A 22,199-nucleotide genomic window follows, 5' to 3' on the forward strand; every position below is an offset into this window, starting at 1 on the left:
GAAAGAGAGGTCTGATGGGCACCTTGCGTGGGAAATTTAATTCCAAACAAATATGCTTTTTACTTCCCCTCAGCTAAAGGGCGACCATAATTCACTGAAATTGTTTCTTACAAAGCAGATAATCCTGTGCACCTTAGAGTGATTTAATTAGCTTCCGTAGCTGTCTCCTGCTAAGTGTTTAAAGCATCTGCAAATCAAATCATGTTAACTCATCTGCTGCACCACTTTCTTTGTTCTATGCATAGGACCTTCCTAATAGCATTAATAGAAGCATGAGTTTCCCTGGAGAGGGGAGTAGCAAAGTGAGTTAATTACACAGTTATTGTAAAATTGTGTACATTATTCCACAGAACACGCAGGGTAAGTATTAAGGCGCTACACAAAAAATACCGACAATTTTGGATGATCCCAAGGACCTCAATGTCTTAATTCAAAAGGATAATGCAGATTCCCACTGAAGTTGGAGGAATTCTGCCGAATTCCTGCGTGCAGTCTGCCTGGCCCGGCTGCTCATCGACTGCAGTGGAGGACACTGGCTATTCCCTACTCATCGGCTACAATTTGTATCCTCACGTTTACCGCAGAATTACAACATCAATCAGTAGGACGTACGGTAATCTCCATTCAACATTTTATAACACTTTAAAAATTTTAAAAGGAAAAAAAATCCCTGGGATTTTCTGCTATAAATTGTATAGTTTTCTGTTCATATCCATTTGGTCTAAGTAGGCATAGAATCGTAGACCCCTCAAAGACCAAGTCCAGCAGCTTCTTCAGATCTGGGCATCGGTACTATAGCGGGACAAATAATTCATAGCAAACCACTCCCTTTCAGTAACTGTCCAAAGAGATATTTTTGTCCAATTCAGTTGTTAGCTGAAAGTATTTGTCAAATAGTTTTTCTGACAAGGCTTATCCTTAGAGATAGATCATTAAAGAGTGGATTGTTACAAATTTTTGGTTTAAATTCTCCGTTTATAGCGTATGTTCAGAGAGGGCATCACCTCACCTGTGCGTTTTCTGGTTTCAAGTCATGTTTCTTAAAAACCGACAGTAAGTTTTACATCCCTTTGTTCAGGCGAAGACATATTCATTTTCCAAAGCGCTCACTGAGTTTTTCTTGAAATGGACTGTCTCAGCTAACGCACTTGTTCAAACATTCACAGGGAGTGAAACACTACAGGGAAACTGAAGGAAATTCATTGCCAAAAAACAAATGAATATTCATGGTCCACAGAAATACCCTTATTTCCCAGCTCTAATCAGCATGAACATCTGTGAAAAAAAGTCTAATGGGGGAAATTAGAGAGGGGAGGGGGTCATTGCCATCCTTTCCCTTAGGCCCCAATTTAAAGAAGCTTCATTTGTCTTTTTAACAGAACTTGCAAGCGTTGCAAGGATGAACAGTTTTGGTGAAGAAATGATGTGCAGACTAGCCTTGTCTTTGGGAAATGTGAACCAAATTCTTCATTCCAGAACAAAAGATACCTAGTGCAGATTCTTGTTCCTGTCCCTGACCCACCAGACCCGTGCACAGCCCTGAGAGCCCCTGTACCAATAACAGAGCCTGAGCTGACAAAAACACCCAGGGAGAACACAATCGAAGACAAACAGGCGAGGCACGTTTCACTCTCTTCCTTTTAAAAAAATGACTCGCACGTTTCAATGCAAGATCTAAGGGAACCAAAAGTACCTCAAAAATAAGAACCTGTTGAGAAAATATTATTGTTTTTCAGTATGATGGCCCCTTGAAGGCCTATTTTTAGGAACAACAATGTAACGACTATTTTTAGTAGCTGTGCACAACATGCACGTGAGCATTGGGGAGAAACTAGTCAGAGATCTACATTTGGAAAAAATATTTCCCTTGCAGAAGTGACCTTTCAACATGAATTCACGGTTACTTCTGGCAGTAAAATCTTGCCTTTCATTTTTACAAATACAAGCTTGCTGCTAGAACTGCCTGAGCATACAAACTATGTATTTTTATTTGATGAGTTGTAGTCTTCTAAGGAAAGTACCCCACCAAAAGCTAGGAATAGGATATAAGTTAGGAGTGGAAAAAAAAAAAACCACCAAAAAACCACCCCCAACCAAACAAAAAGGGGACAATAAGCACACTTATTTCAGAAACTATCATGGGATTGTAATACTTGGGACAATAATTACTTTCCTACACAGCACCTAGCATGTGGGGTCACTGAGGATGTAATGCTCCTCACCCAGCTTCAGTCATCCAAGTGCATATTTGAGCACTCGTTTAGAGCCCATCTGTGGACAGAGGACAGAGACAAGAGTTTCACCCGCTTCTAAGACGATGTCTGAGACAGTCAAGGCTGTATCATGCCCCAGATGTCCAAAGCAAGGGTTACCAGGGCTCACTAGATTTCTATGCCTCATGCAGACAAGGTGAGAGACCCCATCATGTTGAAAAGGAATAAAGGCCACCCTGGAAGATGCTGCAGTACTAAAAAGTGACAGCAAGTTTCACAATTATTCATAAACATCAGGGGTTTTGCTCTGTAATTTTCACAGATTTAAAATGCAGAATTTGGTGCCACTTTCTGTTTTAACAAATGCGTATCTTTTGCTAGATGACTGTTACAACATCTTAAATTCCATGTGCATTTTTTGTCCCACGGGGACTTAAAAAAATACTATTCTTAGTTGATTGTGTGGGGTTTCTCCGTTATTTTTTTTTGGTTTGTTTCTTTTTTTTTTATTTTTATTAACCCTCTGTCTGCTGGGAATGGGGTTTCCTCTTATTAACCACCAACGTTGACACCTGGTGCTATGCAAGAGCAGTTCAAGTCCACAGCTCTTCATGCAAAGAGGTTAACCACAATTTATGCCAACAGGAAAAAGATGAAAAAAATCACATTTGGGAGGGAAGGGAGAGAAGGGAAATAAAAGAAGACACTGAAAGATAAAATAACAGCGGATATGGCCATGCAAATACCTTTGGGCAAACTATGCAAGACTGTAGGTCTTCAAGGGTAACTGTCCAAATCCAGGCTCTTTACTGTCATACTGATTGGCTGGTTCACACTTACCTCCCCAAGGTGCCATGAACTATCTGGTACTTGGTAGTCTAAGTTCGGCACCGGTATGAAAGAAGTTCATGCACAATAGCTGACATGTGGCAAACTCCCTGCCCAATTTACATCATGCTAACATGTTTGTGTACTAATATATTAAATAACTTCTGTCCTACCTTGTAGAATAAAAGATTTGGGTATACTTGGCTTGGCAGAATTAAGTGATGATGGTTTTATACTTCTGTAATTAACTGCAGAGCTCACAACAGACCAATAGCAAGATCTAATGTCAGAACACCTTTCAGTGACAGTTATACAGTTATATACAGACCTCAAACAATTGGGCTTGAGATCTTTTCTTGCAGCGGGGTGGGGTTGGAGAAGTTTAAAAAAAAAAAAACCACCCACAGTCATATTAACACCACAATGTTCTTCCTTAGCAACACCAGCAACTGGGTGATGACAGAGATCTGCCAGAAGGTCCTAGGGAATTTTGTTGAGATTATTGAAACTTTTGTGCAGATTGAATCTTCAAGAAAATTCTACTTTCACTACGACATTAGTCAGCCATTATCACGAAATTAAAGTGGACTATTGCCAAACATCTCAGATCATTTAGAACACTATGGTTACAATTCCCTTCCTTTCTGAGTTGTTGGTCTTTCCCTCTGTTGGCTCCTGCGGTGCCAGCAATACAGCATCTCTCCAACCTACCAGGGCATGTCTGCACTGCAGACTGCAACATGTTAGATATAGAAATATTCAAACTGACTTTGAATAAAGTAACAATGGACACTGCAGCCTGCACCAGGAGGCAACTCTGCAGTGTTCTGGGCAGGCCTGAGAAGCTGCCAGGATTGAGTCTAGTCATACTGGGACTAAATGGTTTCCAGTATCTCTATCCAGACGCCGCAGCAGACCACATCACTTATGCGCTTGATATCTTCATAACTAAGCAGAAGAGCCTGTGTGAGTTCTTGCAAGATAGCAGAAAAGTACAAAGAACTTCACACTCCGTGCAATAAATTGCTCTTGCATCCACTGAGATGAAAGGCTGCAAGTACAAGATTTTCCTTTTATCTATATATTAACAAAAAAGCCTGAATCTGTAGACATGGGCTGTATTGGGGCACATCTACTCTGTAGTCATTGCTGTCAGCAAGCTTTAACCAGGCTAGATAAGCATTACTGGCTGCGTAGGGATGCTAGTACAAGCTCAAAGCAAGTGAGGCTGCCCTAGTCCTGCCTCCGGGGAACGATGGCCACACACCACACCGCTGGTCTGAGCCAGCCCTGCCGCGTGCACTTGTGCAGCAAAATGCCTAAGCAAAACGAACCCTCTCTAACAAGCACCTCAAAGGATTAAGCACATCTTAAGGAGGCTATTTTGCAGGTAGTGCTGTGCAAGAGCGTGCCTCAGGTGGCCGTGCACTAAATTCACGTTCTGACTTCCTCGCCAGAGCCAGCGTGCTGTGCGCACGGGCACCTCTGACAGCCTAGCCCACAGCTCGGCCATTTTTCAACAACACACAGTAAATCCCCCACACGGTTCCAGGGAGAAATCAAAACCTGCTGCACCCCATGAGAAGCACAGGAAGGATGAGTTAGGTGTATATATACCCGCAAGGCAGCCAGAATCCCCAGCTGTGAAATATTTCAGTGGCAACAAGTCGCCAAGGATTTGACTCTCTGGACCAGCAAGAAGATAGTGCCTTGTCCCTCTTCTCAGGGCACAGGATCAAAATGCATTAAGGTAACCAGTGCAGCCACTGCTGCTACTATAAACTGTCCATTTCTGAGGCATTTGTCTAATCTGAATACTCGTACATTAAGAAACAAGACAGCAAAGCCCCCTGTAGAAACAGAGCACAATTCAGGCTTTTCAGTAATTCATCTCAGCTCTCTGTTTTATTGGCCATTTTTTTTAAAGAGGGAATAATATCTTATCAACTGACATGAGCTAAAAGGAGGATAAAAAAAAAGATTAACAATTTCAGTCTGGAATAAGAGAGTTTTGAAGCAAGGGCATGAAAATTTAAAGGTTTTGGGGTGGGGATAAAGAAAAGAATTTACAAGGCTTATTTTGTGAACTCAGAGGGTTAATTTATCATGCAGTATGTCTCAAACTTGAAAAGCAAAAAATGGCTTATTGGCTTTGAAGGTCAGATAACTATGTTATATCATATTCAATAGGTTAAGGTTCCAAGGGTCTACAGGGTTGCATGACAATTGCAGGAATCCTTATAAAGTCTAGTTTATACCTTTATCGTTAATAGCTTTCTAATCCTTTACCACAAATTTATAGTTTAGAAATGGCAACACATCTTAAAGATTAAAGGTATGTGACAAACAGTTCATGTCCTTTAATAATCAAATCACATAGCTTAGATTGGGGGCTTATCAGGCTTTTTCCTACTCTATGGTTTCATAGGTAGAGAATACTTTATATCCCTATTACATGAATGATGAATGGGACCATTGGTTATGGGCTGTTATTTGCTTGGCTGTAGTCAATATGTTTTCTTTGGACAGGGACTTCAGTGATTTATTTCTCTTTTGGCCTTATCACTTATTAACTCAGGGCAGACAGAAACAGCCAAGGTTGTGAATAAGGACTAGTGCCCATTTAGACTTCTAATATCAGAGAAAATATTCTTTTTAATGATCCAACTACCCTTTGCTGTGTAGACTCTGATTGCACTTCCCTCTAACTAGAAAATAAAGGTCATATTTCTTGGAAAGTGTATACATAAAATATGCAAAATAATATGTTTCCTTCACAGCCAGCTTTATTCTGACGGTTGCTGTAATTGCTTTCATTTTGCAGCTGTCCTACAGGTACACTGCACACTTTTAGTGATTGTTTTTTGCAGTGTGTTATAGTGCTGCCAGTGTGTAAGAAATACCAAAGATATGAGGGTTCTGTGTTCCTATTAGCATACAAAAGGGATTTTCCAGTCTACCTCGACCACCTCCTCACTGTCTGGAAACACCCTTCTCCCTACAATCAGTTAGGATTCCTTCCAGCTTCCTTTCCTGAATTTCTGCAAGCCAAACCAACAACCCTAATATTCCTAATATTCAACCCTGCTAACTGTTCGTACTTCCACTCCACTGGGCATGTCCTAACAAACTTCAAAACCAACACTTTCGTAAAAACATTCATCTCGAAGCCCATCACCAAATAAGCTAGGAAAGCTTGTTTTAAAACAATTACACTCCCCCCTCCAAAAAAAAAAAAAAAAAAAAAAAAATTCCAGGCAGACCAGGTCAGCAGAGCAACTAAGTTAATGGACTGGAACTTAGAAAGACCCAGGTTCAAGTTTAAACTTCAATACAGATTTCTTGAGGAGAACTTTCCTTTTCAAAGGCAGGTAACACCCAAGATCACACCACTGATGTGGGTGCTTGGAGGGAGAGACTGCACCCATCCCTCCTTTGTTTTCCCCTGTATTTTACCTGCAAGTATCCCCAACGCAGCAGTGGTGTCATGAAGACCCAGTTCTTCAGTGACTATGGCAAACTCCTGCAGACCTGAAAGCCACATGTACAGCTTAACCTCTTCAGCACAGCACACCCCCCTAAAGACAGGTCCATCTCAGCTCCACACACCACCTGATGCCTCTGGTGTTCCCACAGCAAGGTCCAGTTGGGAACAAACACTCAGCACAATGAGATGAAGGGGGAACCCAGTGGACTCTGCATTGGGATATTTTTCAGATAGCTGTTATGACGGTTTTCCACTTGTTTCCAGAGACATTAATTAAATTCACGTAGAAGTCTACATTTACAAAGGATTTCATTTTATTCTTCCTTACTTGATTGTGCTACAGTTAGGATTTACCATCTCTCCTCCATCCTTTGTAGAGTCTGCCTGAGATCAGGAACAGACTTTATATTGAGCATCCAAAGCACAGGGTAACCTGCAGCGCAGCGCTCTCCTGCTTTTAAGAACAGACACCAGCTCTTATTTTAAACTTTATACATTTCTTTGTATTGAGGGATTTTGTTCTGTTCTTCTGTAGCACTCTGTATTTAACTTCAAGGCATCTGATACTTTTTATTCTACCACTGCTATTAATATTTACTAGTGAAAGGCAGATAAAAACTGCTGTTAAAAACAAATGGCATTCATTTGCTAGCTACCAGATCTCATAGCTGGTCACTCTTCTGGAGAAGTGATGTGCTCTATATTTCACTTCAGATTAATGATCATCATATCTTTGAGGATGAAGAATTTTATAAACACATCAGGATAAAACTCAAGACAGCATCAGAGAGTCTGGCTTTTTAATTTTATTTTTATTGTTCTGTTGATGGTGGCCTTCTCTCCTCATTTATACTAATCAGCTATTTAAGTGCTCATGATTTAATAATAAACACACATGAATGAGGCATTGTAAAACTAATGAGGTTGTGTATTACTGATGTTGAGAAAAACTGCCACTGGGTTTTAACATTTCTCAGGAACTAACAGATACACCGTGATGGCCAAGGTTAGCTGGTGTAAGGGTAAAACTCTAGCCCACGGGGACCAAGAAAGGCTCCAGTGGGGCTACAGGAACCTCTTGACAGCCAGTCTGTCTCTTATCACCACTTCTTTTTACTTCTTTTTTTCTTTTTCTTTTTTTTAGGTCTACAAACTCCAGAACTCTCCATTCTGAAAACTGACTGCTTCATTGATTATGTATCTTTTGAACTTTGCGTAGTCATTGGTGCCTTCTTGAAAGCAGAAAAATTTCCTAGCTGAGGAATCACTGAAGTTTATTAGACTGGAAACTTCAGGGACTGGAGATCACCCTTTAAGTAGTTCCAGTTCGGACCAGATCTGTGTACATGACTTAAACCTCTGCTTCTAGCGCCATGGACTGAAATTTTAAATGGTGACGGGTAGTTTTTGGTCTCTTACTCTTGGAGGTATTTGACTTAAGAAATGAAAAAAGAATGATTCTCATAAGATGACTACCCATGTGCTTCTGTAAATTAAATCATTTAAAGATAAAAACCTAAAACCAAAGCCACCTAAAACCAAGGCTTTTGAAAACGTTACCCAAATCATCTGTGATCTGCAAGGCTCTTCCTGTTTGTACACAGACTCAAATGTTTTTGGAAGTAAATAAAGGGTGAAATGAGGATGGAGCAGGGATTTTTCCACATAAGGCTATTTCTTCTTTGTAGCAACTAGGGGAGTGAGAAGTTCTCTGAGAACCCCTATGACATTTCAGAGAAAGAGGCAGTTTCCCAGAAATTCTGCGAATATCCTGACCTTCACAGTGCTAGCATTTCCACATCACTCTACACACAATGGCCCAAAAGCGTAATGCAAACACTGGTCAGCCTCGGTAGTGCTCCACTCTGACCTACTCAGCCTTTGTCACAATTATCCTGGAGGATGAGTGCTCAGCATCTGGGTTATTCACACTGCACAGCAAGCCCTGTGTGTCTATGCCGACCCTACATCTACCCATTCCTGTTAGCAGCACTTCTAGAGACATACCATATCCCATAGCTCATAACAAACCCCAAATGAACTGTGGGGGCACTTGCCTGTTTCTCTAGGTACCCTGTCAGCACACAAATAGTTTAGCCCACAGCCGCCCTGCAAGACTAACGCAAATGAAAATGGTCCCTAAATTCCAACCTGTAACCAATCACGTAACCCGTTTTCAAAAAAAGGACCACTATTCTGGGTACTGCTCTGAATTAACACCATGTTGCACACATAACCTTAGTGACACAGCTATATACTTATGGCCCTTATGTAGTCCTTTGCTCTAGTTTGGGAACAAAAGCACAAAACCTTAAACTGAGCAGGTGGTAGAAGACACAGCATAATGCATTTTTATGGACCTTCCACATGTCCTTTCCAATATGCAGTGAGATAAATTCTCCTTTCACTTACATTCATGCAGCCCTACTCAATTCCCACTGTTTAGTACCATAGCAAAATTCATCTGTGAAAATCATGCTGTCCTTGATGCATCCATTTTTTAAATTAAAACAAAACAAAACAAAAAAATCTCAAAGGCCCGTCCAGGCATCACAAATTTGTGCCAATTCTCATCCCTTATTTAACTCCACCATATATGCCCTGAGTCATCCTGGCAAACTACCCATGGATTTGTATCCCTAATGGCTTCTTCCTTTATCTCAGTTTCTGCAGTCCTAAAATAATGGTAGTGATACATACCTGATTCCTAAGTTGTGACATGAAGCTTAATTCATTCAGTGCTCTTCAATACCAGAAGAGACTTACAGATGAAGGGTGCCACAGGGAAATACTGACCAGGATGTTTGGGTATTTCTGTGTGCAGTATGGACTTTTAATATTATTCCAAAATGAACACACATGCAAGATGTGTTCAGACTTCTGTATTTCTAATAACATTCTCTCAGGAATGTCAAAGCTTAAAATCTAAGAAATTATTGCTCTTTAAGTGCATGCTAATGGCTTGCTTTACAGATGGAAAATAAAAAACTTATGTTTTCTTGTAAGCACAGGGTTGACACTGGTTTATTTCTTTCAAAAATACTTACAAAAGTCAGGATTTCTCTGTATATATGACCTTGATTCCTAGATGGCACATGGACTACTTAGAGATCATGTTACTAAGTTACTTGCAGTTAAAGAGGAAAAAAAAGGCTAAAATTAATGGGTCACTGGGTATTTTCTTCTGAGAACTTAAGTACTTAACAGTAAGAAAAAAACAGTTTACAGCCAGGTGGCTTGAGGGGATATTTTGTTGAACACTGATTAAAAATAATTTCTTCTAAATGAGACCTGACCACAAAATAGGACCATTAACGAGCAGGGACATTCTCACCAGAAAGGAAACTACACTTGATCGACTCCTGCACCGCCCACAAACCTTTCTCTCTCTCTCTCTCTCACACACACTCTGGGGTTTTTTTCCCCTTTTTCTCCTCTCCCCTTTTCTTGTTCTTAATAGCAGGGTAAATAAGCAGCAAGTGATGCTGAAATGTTTTCGGCCAAAAACAGAGGCCAAACTCCTCTGAGAAAACATTTGGCCTCTGTGGTTTTGTAATATGTTCCAGAACACTGAGTTCACTGAAGAACATTGTGAAAAACTCCCATCGGCTGGAGGGATGCTGGGGAATGTTACTGTATCCCAACTTCCAATTGGTCCATTTCCTGCAGGCCTTGTTAAAAAAAAAAGAGAAAAAAAAATAGTGCTATGTGGGAGTTAAAACAAGTTCTCATGGGAAAAATGAATGGCAAGAAATTCTAGCTTTAAAAGAAACAGCTAATCTGCTAGTTTGATTGTTCTTCAAAACTTACAATGAACCAATAATCCTAATTAAAAACACTTGGCCTAGTTCTCTAAAGCATCATAGCTTTTTCTATGCTTCGTTTGTACACACCATAGACTATTAGTTTTTTTCTAGTGCTCACTAACAAAGTGCTGACTTTGTTGGGATGGCTGAGCTAATTTCGTGAACTCAGTGTGAAACCTTAGCTAAACAAAATTGTGGTAATTTTCCTTAATTTGTAAAAGTGATTGGAGTGCAAACAAAATTTTCCTCTTGGGTCAATCCTATAATTTTCAATTAACTAAAACTAATCGGCAGGCGTGTACTGAACCTGCATTTTGTTTAAAGGGCTGGAAGGCACTTCTGAAGGTCAGGATGCATTAATTGTTTTTATTTTAGTTTCATTTAGTCCTTTTTAAAAAAACACATTTAAGTTCAGGCTGCCTCTAAAAGGAAAATGCAAATTGCGCGAGGTACGATTTCAGTCACAATAGCTTTTCTGTATCTACCGTAACTCCATAAAAGCTGCATACGTGAGAGAATTGTCCATGGATTGGATCACCTTTGATTTTGTCATTGTTGTTTAGTATTTTATAACTGTCATTTATTGAATGAAAAATAATGTGTTTTAAACACTAACCTGAAAATGCGTATATGGAAACACTCTCCCTACTGGGACATCTTATTTCCACATTCAGCCATCTGCTTCTGGGCAGACAGGCTAAATTGCCGCCCTCCTTTTTACTGGAAAAGCTAATTAATGATGATCTGAAAAGCAAAACCAAAATGGATCCAAGCCATTTTCACATGTAAATCCCAAAACGAAGTCCCCAAAAACTTCGTTGCAAAGTCGAGGGGGGAAGGTTTCCTCCTTTTCTTCTTCTTCTGCACGCACACTTGCTGTTTCACCAGCCCGAGATGCAGCCACCCTGGTGGCTTGACAACAAGCAGGCAGCACAACTCATTGTAAGCAAGAAAGTGAGAAGGGAAAGGATTCATGGTCAAACTGTCCAGAGCTCTGGCTGACACTTTCATGTGGTATACGCTGGCAATTTGCACCAGCTGGCAATTTGACCCTTTGCTTTTTCTTTTGTTCCAACACATTCAAACCCTAAATAACTTTTTTTGATATGGTATGTTATTGTCCAATATATGAATTTCCCACACATTGTTGAAATCATGATGCTCACAATAAATACACACAGCCTCCACAAGCGCCTGCTGCTCAGCCAGCAAGGCGATACACATACACTTTAAGACCCAGTTTAAAGAAACCCAGTGCATAACCCCAACTCGGGGAGAGGGTATTTGAAAAAGCCAACAAAGCTTTATAAGGCACCTTTGTTCAACTTTCTCAGTGTTAAGAAAATCAAATGAAAGCTTTGCTACCCAGTTGGAGCACAGAAGTCTCTCCTCTGCCTTGAGTCCCTGTGTGTACATTCACAGTTGGAGCAATATATGTGCCCAGTGTAATTCAGAATGCCTCACAGCCACAAGTACTTATGATATATCTTATTCTTAAAATTTCATGGGCAATCAAAAATGAGGAAAGGAACTGCACTGGATTGTGATGAACCACAGCTCAGGCAGTTACAGTAGTCCTGTCTGCATATGTCAAACAACAAGCGCACAAAAGGACAAGCACATCAAAACCTGGACCAAGCCATTAATTCTTGCAGCATGTGTACCTTACAGGAATCACTGACACAAATTCTTTTTAAAAAGTTAGGCTGCTACCTCATTTATTTCCCAGGCCATTCTTATCACTACTGAGAGTGGTTTAACATTGACAGCACCTGCAATGTCCTAGCATGTTTTTTTGTTAGTAATTCTTCAGGCCAAACCACTCGACTTAGCATTGTCAGTGTGAGATGCCACCCCAAAACACACTGCAAGTCGCTATGTCTGCATCATTGGCCGGGGTGAAAGCTACTTAGCCTCCCTGGAAGTCAGAGACAAGTATGTTATGGCGAGATGGGCAGGCAAACAGGCCGCTGCTTTGAACGCTTGCAACACTTGTCAGACAACATGAGATACAAGATACTTAGCAAGACACTTGGAAGGCAGGATCGTGATCGCAATAGTGTGTCTGGCCCTTTATGCTCGCACTCTTCCTCTGTTTGTTTAAGTAGTGGAATATCTGTTTCTCTCCTTCCTCCCCCTTCCTGGCTAAAGAGATGTCCCATTGCGAGGACAAACAAGCAAACAAAAATCCCACACTGGTATGTTTTCAGACTCATCTCTACGGTCATCCATTTCTCAAATCCAACCTTTAATGATGCGCTCAGCCAAAAGAATAAAATACAGTACATCCTTTAATGATGAATGGAGAAGCCCTAGCAGGTGTGATATATTGCCTCCCCTATTTCTCCACATCATATCTAGTACTAAAGCATCCTTACCTGTGTAAATGAATCTTCCAGGCGTTCCCTTGCAAAACTGCTTAGACTTGTAGGACAATGTGACTTCTACAACCCCTGGGATATGTCGGGGAGGTGTCTGTACGCGGATGGCATGAGGAGTAATCAGCTAGATGAAAACATTGAGAAGGGAGAAGAAAGGAGAAAAAAAGCACTGTTAGATGCTGAACGCTTCTTTAATAACACTTTCCTCTCAGATCACAGTAAACAAGCTTTGAAACATGTAATTAACCTGTCAATGTTTGAATACAATCTTGATGTAATCCGCACAAAAGCCAGTGACTACAATATTTACAAGCATTCTCCTCCTCAGCCATAACAACGTTATTTCTGTTTTCATACATGGCAGGCACTTGCTTCCTAGTACAAGCATTAGCCCTGATTTAATGCAATAACTTTAGCTTACAGCAGCAGGATGCCTATGTTTGCTCAGGTGAACGCTGGGGTCATGACAGCGTCCAGCAAATCTGATGGATAAATGATAGGCAATACACGTGTGAACAGGGCACAGCACAAGCCCAGGCTGAGATTCACTGCGCAGCCCGAGTCCAGGCAGGCTTTCAAATGCGTTAGTCCCCAGCTCCCATCTGTACGCTGCAAAAGCACCACGCGCTGCTGTTTTAATTTTCTATTTGTTTTTTGGAGGTATAGGCGATTACTACAGAAATGCAAAGTTTGGCTTCTGAAGGATGCTGGATCTTTCCTCGCAAATGATCAGGGTAATCAAGAGATACACCAAATACAACCATCTAACCACGACTTCCAGTCTGTCTTCACTGCAATGACCGACACACATCTGAGAGGGCTCCTGCAGATGTGGATTTACACAGTAATAAGTAGACAAACATAACTTTCTTGCTAATGGGGCTGGGGATCCTGATCCTCTTACACAAAAGGTTGGGGTGGGTCAGTGCTGTGCTTTCCAGGCTCTAGTCCACTTTTGCTCTTTCAGGAATCTGGACTGGATTTAAAACACAGTCCCTGAAATTAATACTAGAGCCATTTAGAAGTTCACTAATTTATGGCAGGCTAACTCAAATCTCTGCTGCACTAAGAAACTACAGCATTGTTCTCCCCCTCACTGAAATGTCCTCTTCTCCTTCATTATGCTCCCTCAGACAAGAATAGTAAAAAGAGGTACATAAAAATCGTGACATGATTGAGTCCACCAACCAAAATACAGCTCTGGTACACAGATAATCCTTCTCTAACTGACTGTGGCACATTAACACACTTCTAGAGAGGCAAAAAAGACCAAGAGCATAACCAGCCTTGACAAAGCCATGGGCATCCTATGCAGACAGTCAACTGCTCTGTGCTGCTGGTTGAATCATGTTCTGGATTAGGGAACACATTTCAACAGATTTTTTTTTTTTTTAAATAAAAAGCTAATTCTTATTTTTACTAGGAATCAAATATTTCAAAATTGTAGTAAGGTCCTACTAAAGAAATCAGACTTTTAACCAGTTCTTTGTTTAGGGCACAGGACTAAAAAAGCACAGAAGAGTAATGTCTGTCTGAGAGCCATCAGTGTAACTGAAGGAAATGGCATACACAGTGTTCTCCATATTTAAAATAAGAGAATTAATATTAAATCAAGTTGAAGATTAAAACCAATACTACCAGCATCAAATGTTATTTAGACCCACAGAAGTCATAAGGCATATATCATTTTAGAAAATATCATGTAGGAATTGATGCCTTCTTATTTGTGAGCTCCAAAGAATGGTTTCAGGCTCTGCTTTGAAATCATGTGATTTAGAAATATTTATTTTTAAGAGAAACCTGCCTTTTTTTCTAAATTACTCACTCTATCAACTTGGTTAAAAAAAAACCAACCAAACAAACAAACAAAAAAAACCCAAAAAAACCAACCCCAAACCAAAACCCAAACTTCCAAGGATTGGTTTTACTTAAATTGAGTTGGTTTACAGTTGGGCTGACCAAAGCCTAAAAGACTGGGCCAATTCTCTACATGCCCTCAACAGTTAGCAGAGGCAGAAAGCACTGCCAAAGACCAATTTATTTCCAGTGCTTTAGACACCTCTCACATTGGGATGGGCTGCTCTCTGGAAGCATCTACCTTTCTCCAGTGAACCGCGATGACAAGCTGAGACTAGATGCTTAACTGTAGGCAGCCAAACATAGCTGAGATAAATGCCATCCTCAAGTGGTTCTAGTTAACTGGGGGAACTGGCAAGATGAGAAAAGTTTCATGACATTTTTAGAGGGAAAATATTTGTAAAAACAGCCAAGGATTTTAATAGTAAAGGTTAACACGCTAGTCTTACTACATCAGCATGTGCCCTGCACCCCTCACCCCCATTCTGGCATGAGCTATACAGGCAGCTTCTGGTTGTATCTTTGAATTTCCCAGCATTTACTGGTCTGTCACCACTTTAATGTTCTTTAAACATAATTTGTGGCATTTTCCAATACTCATCTTCCGTGGTTCCCAAGAAACGTCTGACCTATTTATGGTCCATTGTTACGGAGAGCTGGGGAGAGTTAAGCAAGTTTCCTGGTTTGTTCTCCACAAACAGTTTGGTTTTCCTTTGTGCTCTGAAGTAAATAAGTTTAACTGTGTTTAAAACCACAAATATACAATAATGTCGCCCACACATTCCCAAAGGGTGAACATTATGTCTGAAGTCCTATGGTTTAGGGTACTCAGAATATATTTTACTCCTCTCTTCTCTAGAACTAAAGCTTGGGAGGTATACCAGGACAATACACGTGCCTTTTCCTTTTACTTTTTCTCCTTAGCATCTGCCACTGGCCACTGTCAGAGATATAGTGCTGAGCTAGAAGGACCTTTGTTCTGGGTCAGCCTTCAGCTCTCATGCACACTAAAAGGAACTGGCTAGCTCGTTTACAAACCAGTAGTCCCCTATATTGCTGTCACATCAAGAAATTGTCTTTAAGGGACAAACAGTGTCACTGCACTTCAAAACCTGCCCTCTGAGCCTCGCCTCTGGTCTCAAACTCTGATTCCCTAGTGCTGCCAGCATCTGCATTATGGACCAGGACCAGCTCTCTGAATTGCCCTAACTCCGTTTTGCAATCCGAGTGACTCAACGAGTGCTAAATGGGTCTGGGTACCCCAGGCCCACCCACAGCAAGAATAATCTGCTGCTGACTTCAATAACTCGAGGATTACGGGACATCTTCCTGCCTACGTTGTCAACTTGTGGCCTGATTTTGGGAATACACTCCACCTTTTCCAAGCATGTTTTCTACTCTCACACTGACATAGCCTGACTTCAAGGCCCAGTCTGTCTTACATTTGCCTGTAAAGCATCTGGAAAAGGTGAGCTATTAGCATCAAGGGATATTAAAAGTAAAGACACCATTTGTGGAAGCCTCTGGGCCCCAAACTGTTGGAGGCTGGTAGAGTGTTCTGGGGAAGCACCACTACATGCTCACCCTGTTGTTTTTATAGACATCTCTATTGCCCAGCACCAACCACAAGATGCTGAGCTAGATGAACCTCCACATCTGACCCATAATGGCCATTTCTATGTTCTAACCTCAGGTGGGAACTCTCAGTGCATTAACAGATATCATAACACCTGTAGCAATGACATGCCAAGAACTAAGAATTTGTAAATACGAGTTACATTCATTTCTGAGCATGTTTTTCAATGCAGATCTTGAGCAAGGCATTAACCTGTGATTTGGAGATGAACCCACCAGCCAAAATCCCAGATCCAGCTTCCTCTTCCATTCCAACATTTGCCTAATTGAGATCTGAGCTGGACATAAAACTAGTAACTGGACTCTTTCTCCCAAGGGATTTTTAAGTGAATTGGTCCGATACTTGGCAACTGCACTAGCTGTTTGATATAAACTCTCACGTGTCAGTTGAGACATGCTGTGGATCACATTAAAACCTGAGTTAGAGACCTTCAGAATGGAGGGAGGTGCATATCCTTCAAAATTCAAAACACATTTGGTTTCAGTGTGTACAACAAGCCTCCTCCTGCGGTTTGCTAATATATTCTAGACATTCTTGTGTGATACAGCATCATTTCACACTCTGTTCAGAGTGCCAGGTTACTTTCTTTTTTTAAAAGTGACATTTTATAAGGAGATGTCATTAATCTGAGTCACTAGTTTATTTTTGCATGTTTGAGCTTTGGTTTGTGGTTAGGGAAATGGTGACAATCAGTCATAAATTTAACTTGGACTCTGTGAAGAGGACCATTAGGACAGGAATGAAGAAAAATCCCACCAACTGAAGGTAATGACAGCTTTCAGTGAGAACAGGACTCTTAAGATACCTATATTTTTAAAAATGACCAGTGACTTTGCATGCCTCAATTCTGGGCATCCAGATGCTGCTTAATAAGCCTTGGTTTTCAAAAAGAGGGTGCCTACTCATTTTTTAAAAATGAGTCAGACCTCCAAAATAAGCACTCAAAAACAGAGACTTCCAAAATCAATAATAAACATAAAAAGCAAAATAAAAAACTATGTCACATAATTTGATTCAGCAGCATTGAAAAAAAACAAAAAAACCCCAACAAACAAACCCAAAAATGCCAAACTAAAAAATCATCCCCTGGTTTTGTGCTGTACAAAGGTAAAAGAACTGATGGTTCAGTGCTTCATCTTTTCTTAATATAAAAGAAAAAGGAGATGTTTCCAGCTGACTCTGTACAGCTGGAGGAATGTTCTTGGCAGGAAAATGTTTGAAGAAATAGTTCATTTTAAGCAAATATTGTGGAATATTTATAAGAAACTAATTTTGTCTTCACAATCATGTATTTGCCCTGAAACTCGACTCTCAGAGTTTCAGCCCCCCAAGATGAGAGAGAAACAACAGAGGACTTTTATCAGCAGCTCAGATTTTGAATATTTGCAACAACACAGAGACCCATAATGCTGGGTAAAAACCTGCAAATAACAACTCCGTCTGTTTGTGGACTGGACAAACAGAAAGGCAGAGACTATCTGCCAAATAAACTATTTGCTGGGAGTTGTCTCTCCAGACTCAGCATGTGCACACGATACACCAATGCTGGGGTTTTGTCAGTTATGAAAGTCCCTTGAAAAAAAAGGCATTAGATGGCCCACTTTGCTGTATTCTAAAAACATCAAGGGCTTTTAAAGTCATTTTTATAAAGTAATATGGGAGTTAAGGATTAATTGAACCTACTGGCTTAGGGTATCTGCATTTTTGCACAAAATTAATGTGACAAATTAAGTTTTTATTTAGTTCTTCCTGGCTGAGAAAGGTTGTAATTATGTTAGAGTGTTTACAGCTAAAATATATGTTTAAATAATAAATATGTGTTTCAGAAACCATTTTAAACCTCCTTTTTTTAACACAGTCAACTCCATTTCAAGCATATAAATATTTCAATTACAAAACTTGAATACATGTAAAATAAATTAAAAATATATTATTTACATTTCAAATTATTTATAACATATGCTGCTTGACAGCAACAAATTCACCCTTAAAATGAACATTATTTTTTTTTTGGCTTTTAACTTTGCTTCTGAACTGTGGTAGGATTTATATTTTAAATATCCATGCATCTCAGGTACTTACATGGATTTTGCTATAATAAAATCTGAGTAATATAGGACCTTTACAATAATTATCTTCACAGCACCTCTCCAAAGAAGGTGACTAATCTTATTACAGTGTTAGAGAAAGGGAATTGAACTTTAAGCAGATTATGTGATTTGCCCAAGGTCCCATGCAAAGTCTGTGGCAAAATGCTGCTTAATTTAAATATTAGACTTCATCCCTCAAACCACCTGCAATTATAACTGAAAGCGAAGCTAGAAAAATCCATGTGAAAATCCTCTGCACGACTCACTCTTTTTCTTTAGTTTCCTATCTAGTTTTGTTTTAGATTTTCTGCAGCTCCGTTAAAATGATGTTTTATTTGGATCCATGAAACAACAGAATGAACTTGAAAATTCTTCTTTAACTCAATAGCAAAATAACCTGGCCTGGTTTGCTCAAAACTGGGCCTAACTGGCAACTCAGGACAAACCTGCTCCAGGTTTGAAATGGTACTGAAATTCAGAAGATCGACAGTTCAATTTTACACTCTATTGAAGTAAAACAAAAATATACTTCCAGGGTACTAAAAATGCACCAGACATTTTTAGAAAGGAGAAGGCAAATGAAAGAACATATTTTGTATTTCATAGGTGGCTAGTATGTGTAATTTGAATTATTTATAGATCGCTATTATTTAGGGATCACTCAGCTCATGCATTTCTGCACTTGTTTATCATGTTCGTCTGCTTCTTTTAGAAACAATTTCTTTTCCCCTATAGGATTTTCTATTGCTTTCATAGGTTATGATACTGAGAGTCAATTCTGTAAGGGAGGGACAGTGAAACAGTTTTCACTCAAAGCCAACTTGCAGCCCATCACAGCACTCACAACAAACAGACTGACTTTGGTATGGACCCCCTCTAACATAATTCATTTCATGACAAGGTCTTGCAACCATCAGCAACAATGTTTTGACCATTTCTCCTGAGATTAGAAATTGCTTATTAATGGCTTCCACTAATAAACAGAATCAAGTTTTATAATGAAAGATCCAATTCTGCAGTACCAAAATCAGAGCACTTTCCTCCCCACCCTCTTCACCTTTCCCTGTTAAATGTCTGTAGCCATAATGGCTTCAATCCTAACACACAAAATGCTTACACTGGACCCAGGGGGCACTTTCATGATCACATAAGGGCTTCAGAATAGGGCTCATTTAATATATCGTCTTTTCTGGAATGCCCTTTCATCCACACTTGTCCTCAAGTGGAAGGATGAGAGAGAGAGAGAGAGAGAGAATAGTGAAGCCCATGAAGGACATTAGAGGATACTCTTCATATGGAAAAAATGCTGCCATATGTGCAATGGAATCAGTAGGGGGAATGCGCTGGATATAAATTAAGCCATAATGTTGATTTAATATTTATAGGATATAAGGTAAAGCATCAGAAGATCCTTACATCACTTGGTAAGCATGGTATAGCTATTTCAGAGATGCTGTTTTGTGTGTTAACGTGTTTATTTCAGTATTAAAATAATGAAAATAACAAATATCTTATAAAAGCCCCCAAATGCTTTTGAAAGTCACAAATGCAAAACGTAAACCTTTACTGGGAGCTGCCCTCCCATGCCAGCGAAGCCAACAGGGACTCTGCCCCAACTTCTATGGTACTGCGCACTGCAAGTGGCTGTTTGGGTGATGCTGTCTGAGTTTTAACTTTCCACAGGCTTTGGGGGAGTATCCGACTCCACGTTTAATTATGTGCCAGGAGAAGACAAAATTTAAGAAACTGGGAGGAACAGCAACAGCAAAAAATGGATAAGAAACAAAAAAAGGGTTACTATGAAACTACAGAGGCCCCCACTAGGTATGACAAGACTGTATTTTCCGCTGTGGATACAATACTGTGTATTTGGTTGCTATTATGCAGATGCTACTTACACCAAGCGCCTACGCTTTAAGGATATGCTATTCAGAGGCGCTGAATTTCTACAATCTCCACCTCATTGAGCTGCAGCTACAAGCAGCCGGTTTCCCTGGAAAGCAGGATCACCTAAACGCTTGTTTCCTGTGGGCCCTTAGCGATCGTAGTGCTAAATGCAGAATTATTCAGACAGGCATTTATCCTTTCCTTTTCTTGGAATAAAAGGCACTGAGCTAAATTCTGGGGCAGTGAGAGGAGATGCAAATCCCCTGGCTATAATGGGTTTCTGCCACAGGTAAATGTGACTAATTATTTTCATAAAACTGAATGAGGAAAGGATTCACATCTCAACATTTGTTGCTGATTTAGCATGTGGCATAAAAAAAGGACAGGCTAGCTGTAAGCTAGACAAAGCTATTAGACATTACCGTTCAGACAACACCTACCTCACTCCAAACCAGCATGGTGCCGAATATGACCTGTAACCCATCAAAGAAATTGTCTCCTATGATGATGACAGTGGCACCTCCTGTAGTCCATCCTTCACTTGGACTGATGGCTTTGATACATGGTGTAGCTGCTTTTCAACACACATGAAAAAGAGAAGTATTCTGCTGTTAGAACCAGATTTTAATGATAGAAGACTTGAGAAAAATAAAATAAAAGGAGCTTTCATTTTCCCCCTTACTAACACAAAGATTTCAGCAATCACATTCTTTCTAGTACATGTGCATGACCTCAAACTATATCTTTGGAAGCATTTTTTTCTCAATTAATTTCTGTTTGGTTTTGTTAACTGCATTGAAAAAAATTAACTTCTTTAAGCCTACATTAACATAAAAATCACAGCATGATGGGCAGAGACCAATGGGAAATCAGGACAAATCCCTATTTTCATTCTATATGAAACGCACAATACCTGAGTTAATAAAACAATCTCCAGTCAGCTTGCTTTATTATCCATCACAACCTAAATTCATCAAGGAAACTCCTATAAATATTCTGGAAAATATTGGCTCAGTAAAGGAGGGTGTAACCCTCAGCATTTCTTTAAGTATTCTGCAAGCAGATCCAGGTTGTTCTAGTATTAAACCACCCTGTCCTGCTTAATGATTTGGCTACTACAAAAAAACCCCAAACAAACAAACAAAAAACACAACAAAAACCACCACCACAACAACAACAAATCAAAACAAACAAAAACCCCACCCACAAAACCTACAACCCTGCCAACTAGTAATTCCAGTTATGTTGCATCTACTGGATAATTGAGATACGTGTGCAATGCATTCTGCCATATTCTCACTAGCCACTTTCTTGGCAGCATATGTACTAAGTGCCTCCTGAGAGGATGTTGAAAACTCAAGCACTGCTCAAAGTAGTAAGTTCAAATCTTGGTGTAAGATCTTCTGGTTTAAGAGTATCTAAGCAGAAGCATGCTCAACTTTATATATTGGTGGGATAGGACAATATAAACATCCACATACTGATTCTCCTCCCCTGCAGTACCAGAGTACATCAGAATTTAACTGTGCTGAAACAACAGGAATAATGGTACTGAAAAAATAACCTTAAGACAAAAACACCTGGGTAACTCTCAGCTATGGAGTCTCAGGGTGGTCATACGGGTTGATGAAAAGAAGCAAATCCATTTCAAATGCCACCAACTTCTTGCTAATATAGCATGAGGTAAAAATATGACGGCATGCCATTAGATAAAATTTTAAGTAAAGTGGGCACCTCAACAATTTCATTAGCCATGAAAAACCGATTCCTTAAGGAGCAGCAAAACTCCACCCGTCAACCACAGCGTCGAAAAGAAAGATTTTTTCCTTTAGATATGAACCCAGTCCTCAGCAGAGAGAAGATGCTGGCTCCACTGAAAACACATGAAGGGCTGCCATTGCTCACATTGACACCTGATTGACGTTGCAGAATCAATCAGCAGGACTTCATTAGCTGTGTGTATATTATCTGCGTATATACCTCTTTTAGGGTTGCTGGCATTTGGCTGTGAATT

The 22,199-nt window shown here is 40.0% G+C and overlaps 1 protein-coding gene across 1 annotated transcript in view; it reads right to left on the reverse strand.

The window, feature by feature from the left end:
- Window positions 1-22,199, reverse strand: part of LOC104293664 (transcription factor COE1) — a 269,083-nt gene that overhangs the window by 52,091 nt on the left and 194,793 nt on the right. The window contains exons 5-6 of the mRNA XM_009893184.1: window positions 20,626-20,756; window positions 12,713-12,839 (exon numbers count right to left, since the gene is read on the reverse strand). Coding sequence (XP_009891486.1) covers window positions 12,713-12,839; window positions 20,626-20,756 — 258 coding nt within the window. The remainder of the gene's footprint in view (window positions 1-12,712; window positions 12,840-20,625; window positions 20,757-22,199) is intronic.

Source organism: Charadrius vociferus, unplaced genomic scaffold (assembly GCF_000708025.1).
Source record: "Charadrius vociferus isolate BGI_N301 unplaced genomic scaffold, ASM70802v2 scaffold1041, whole genome shotgun sequence".
Lineage (NCBI taxonomy): Eukaryota > Metazoa > Chordata > Aves > Charadriiformes > Charadriidae > Charadrius > Charadrius vociferus.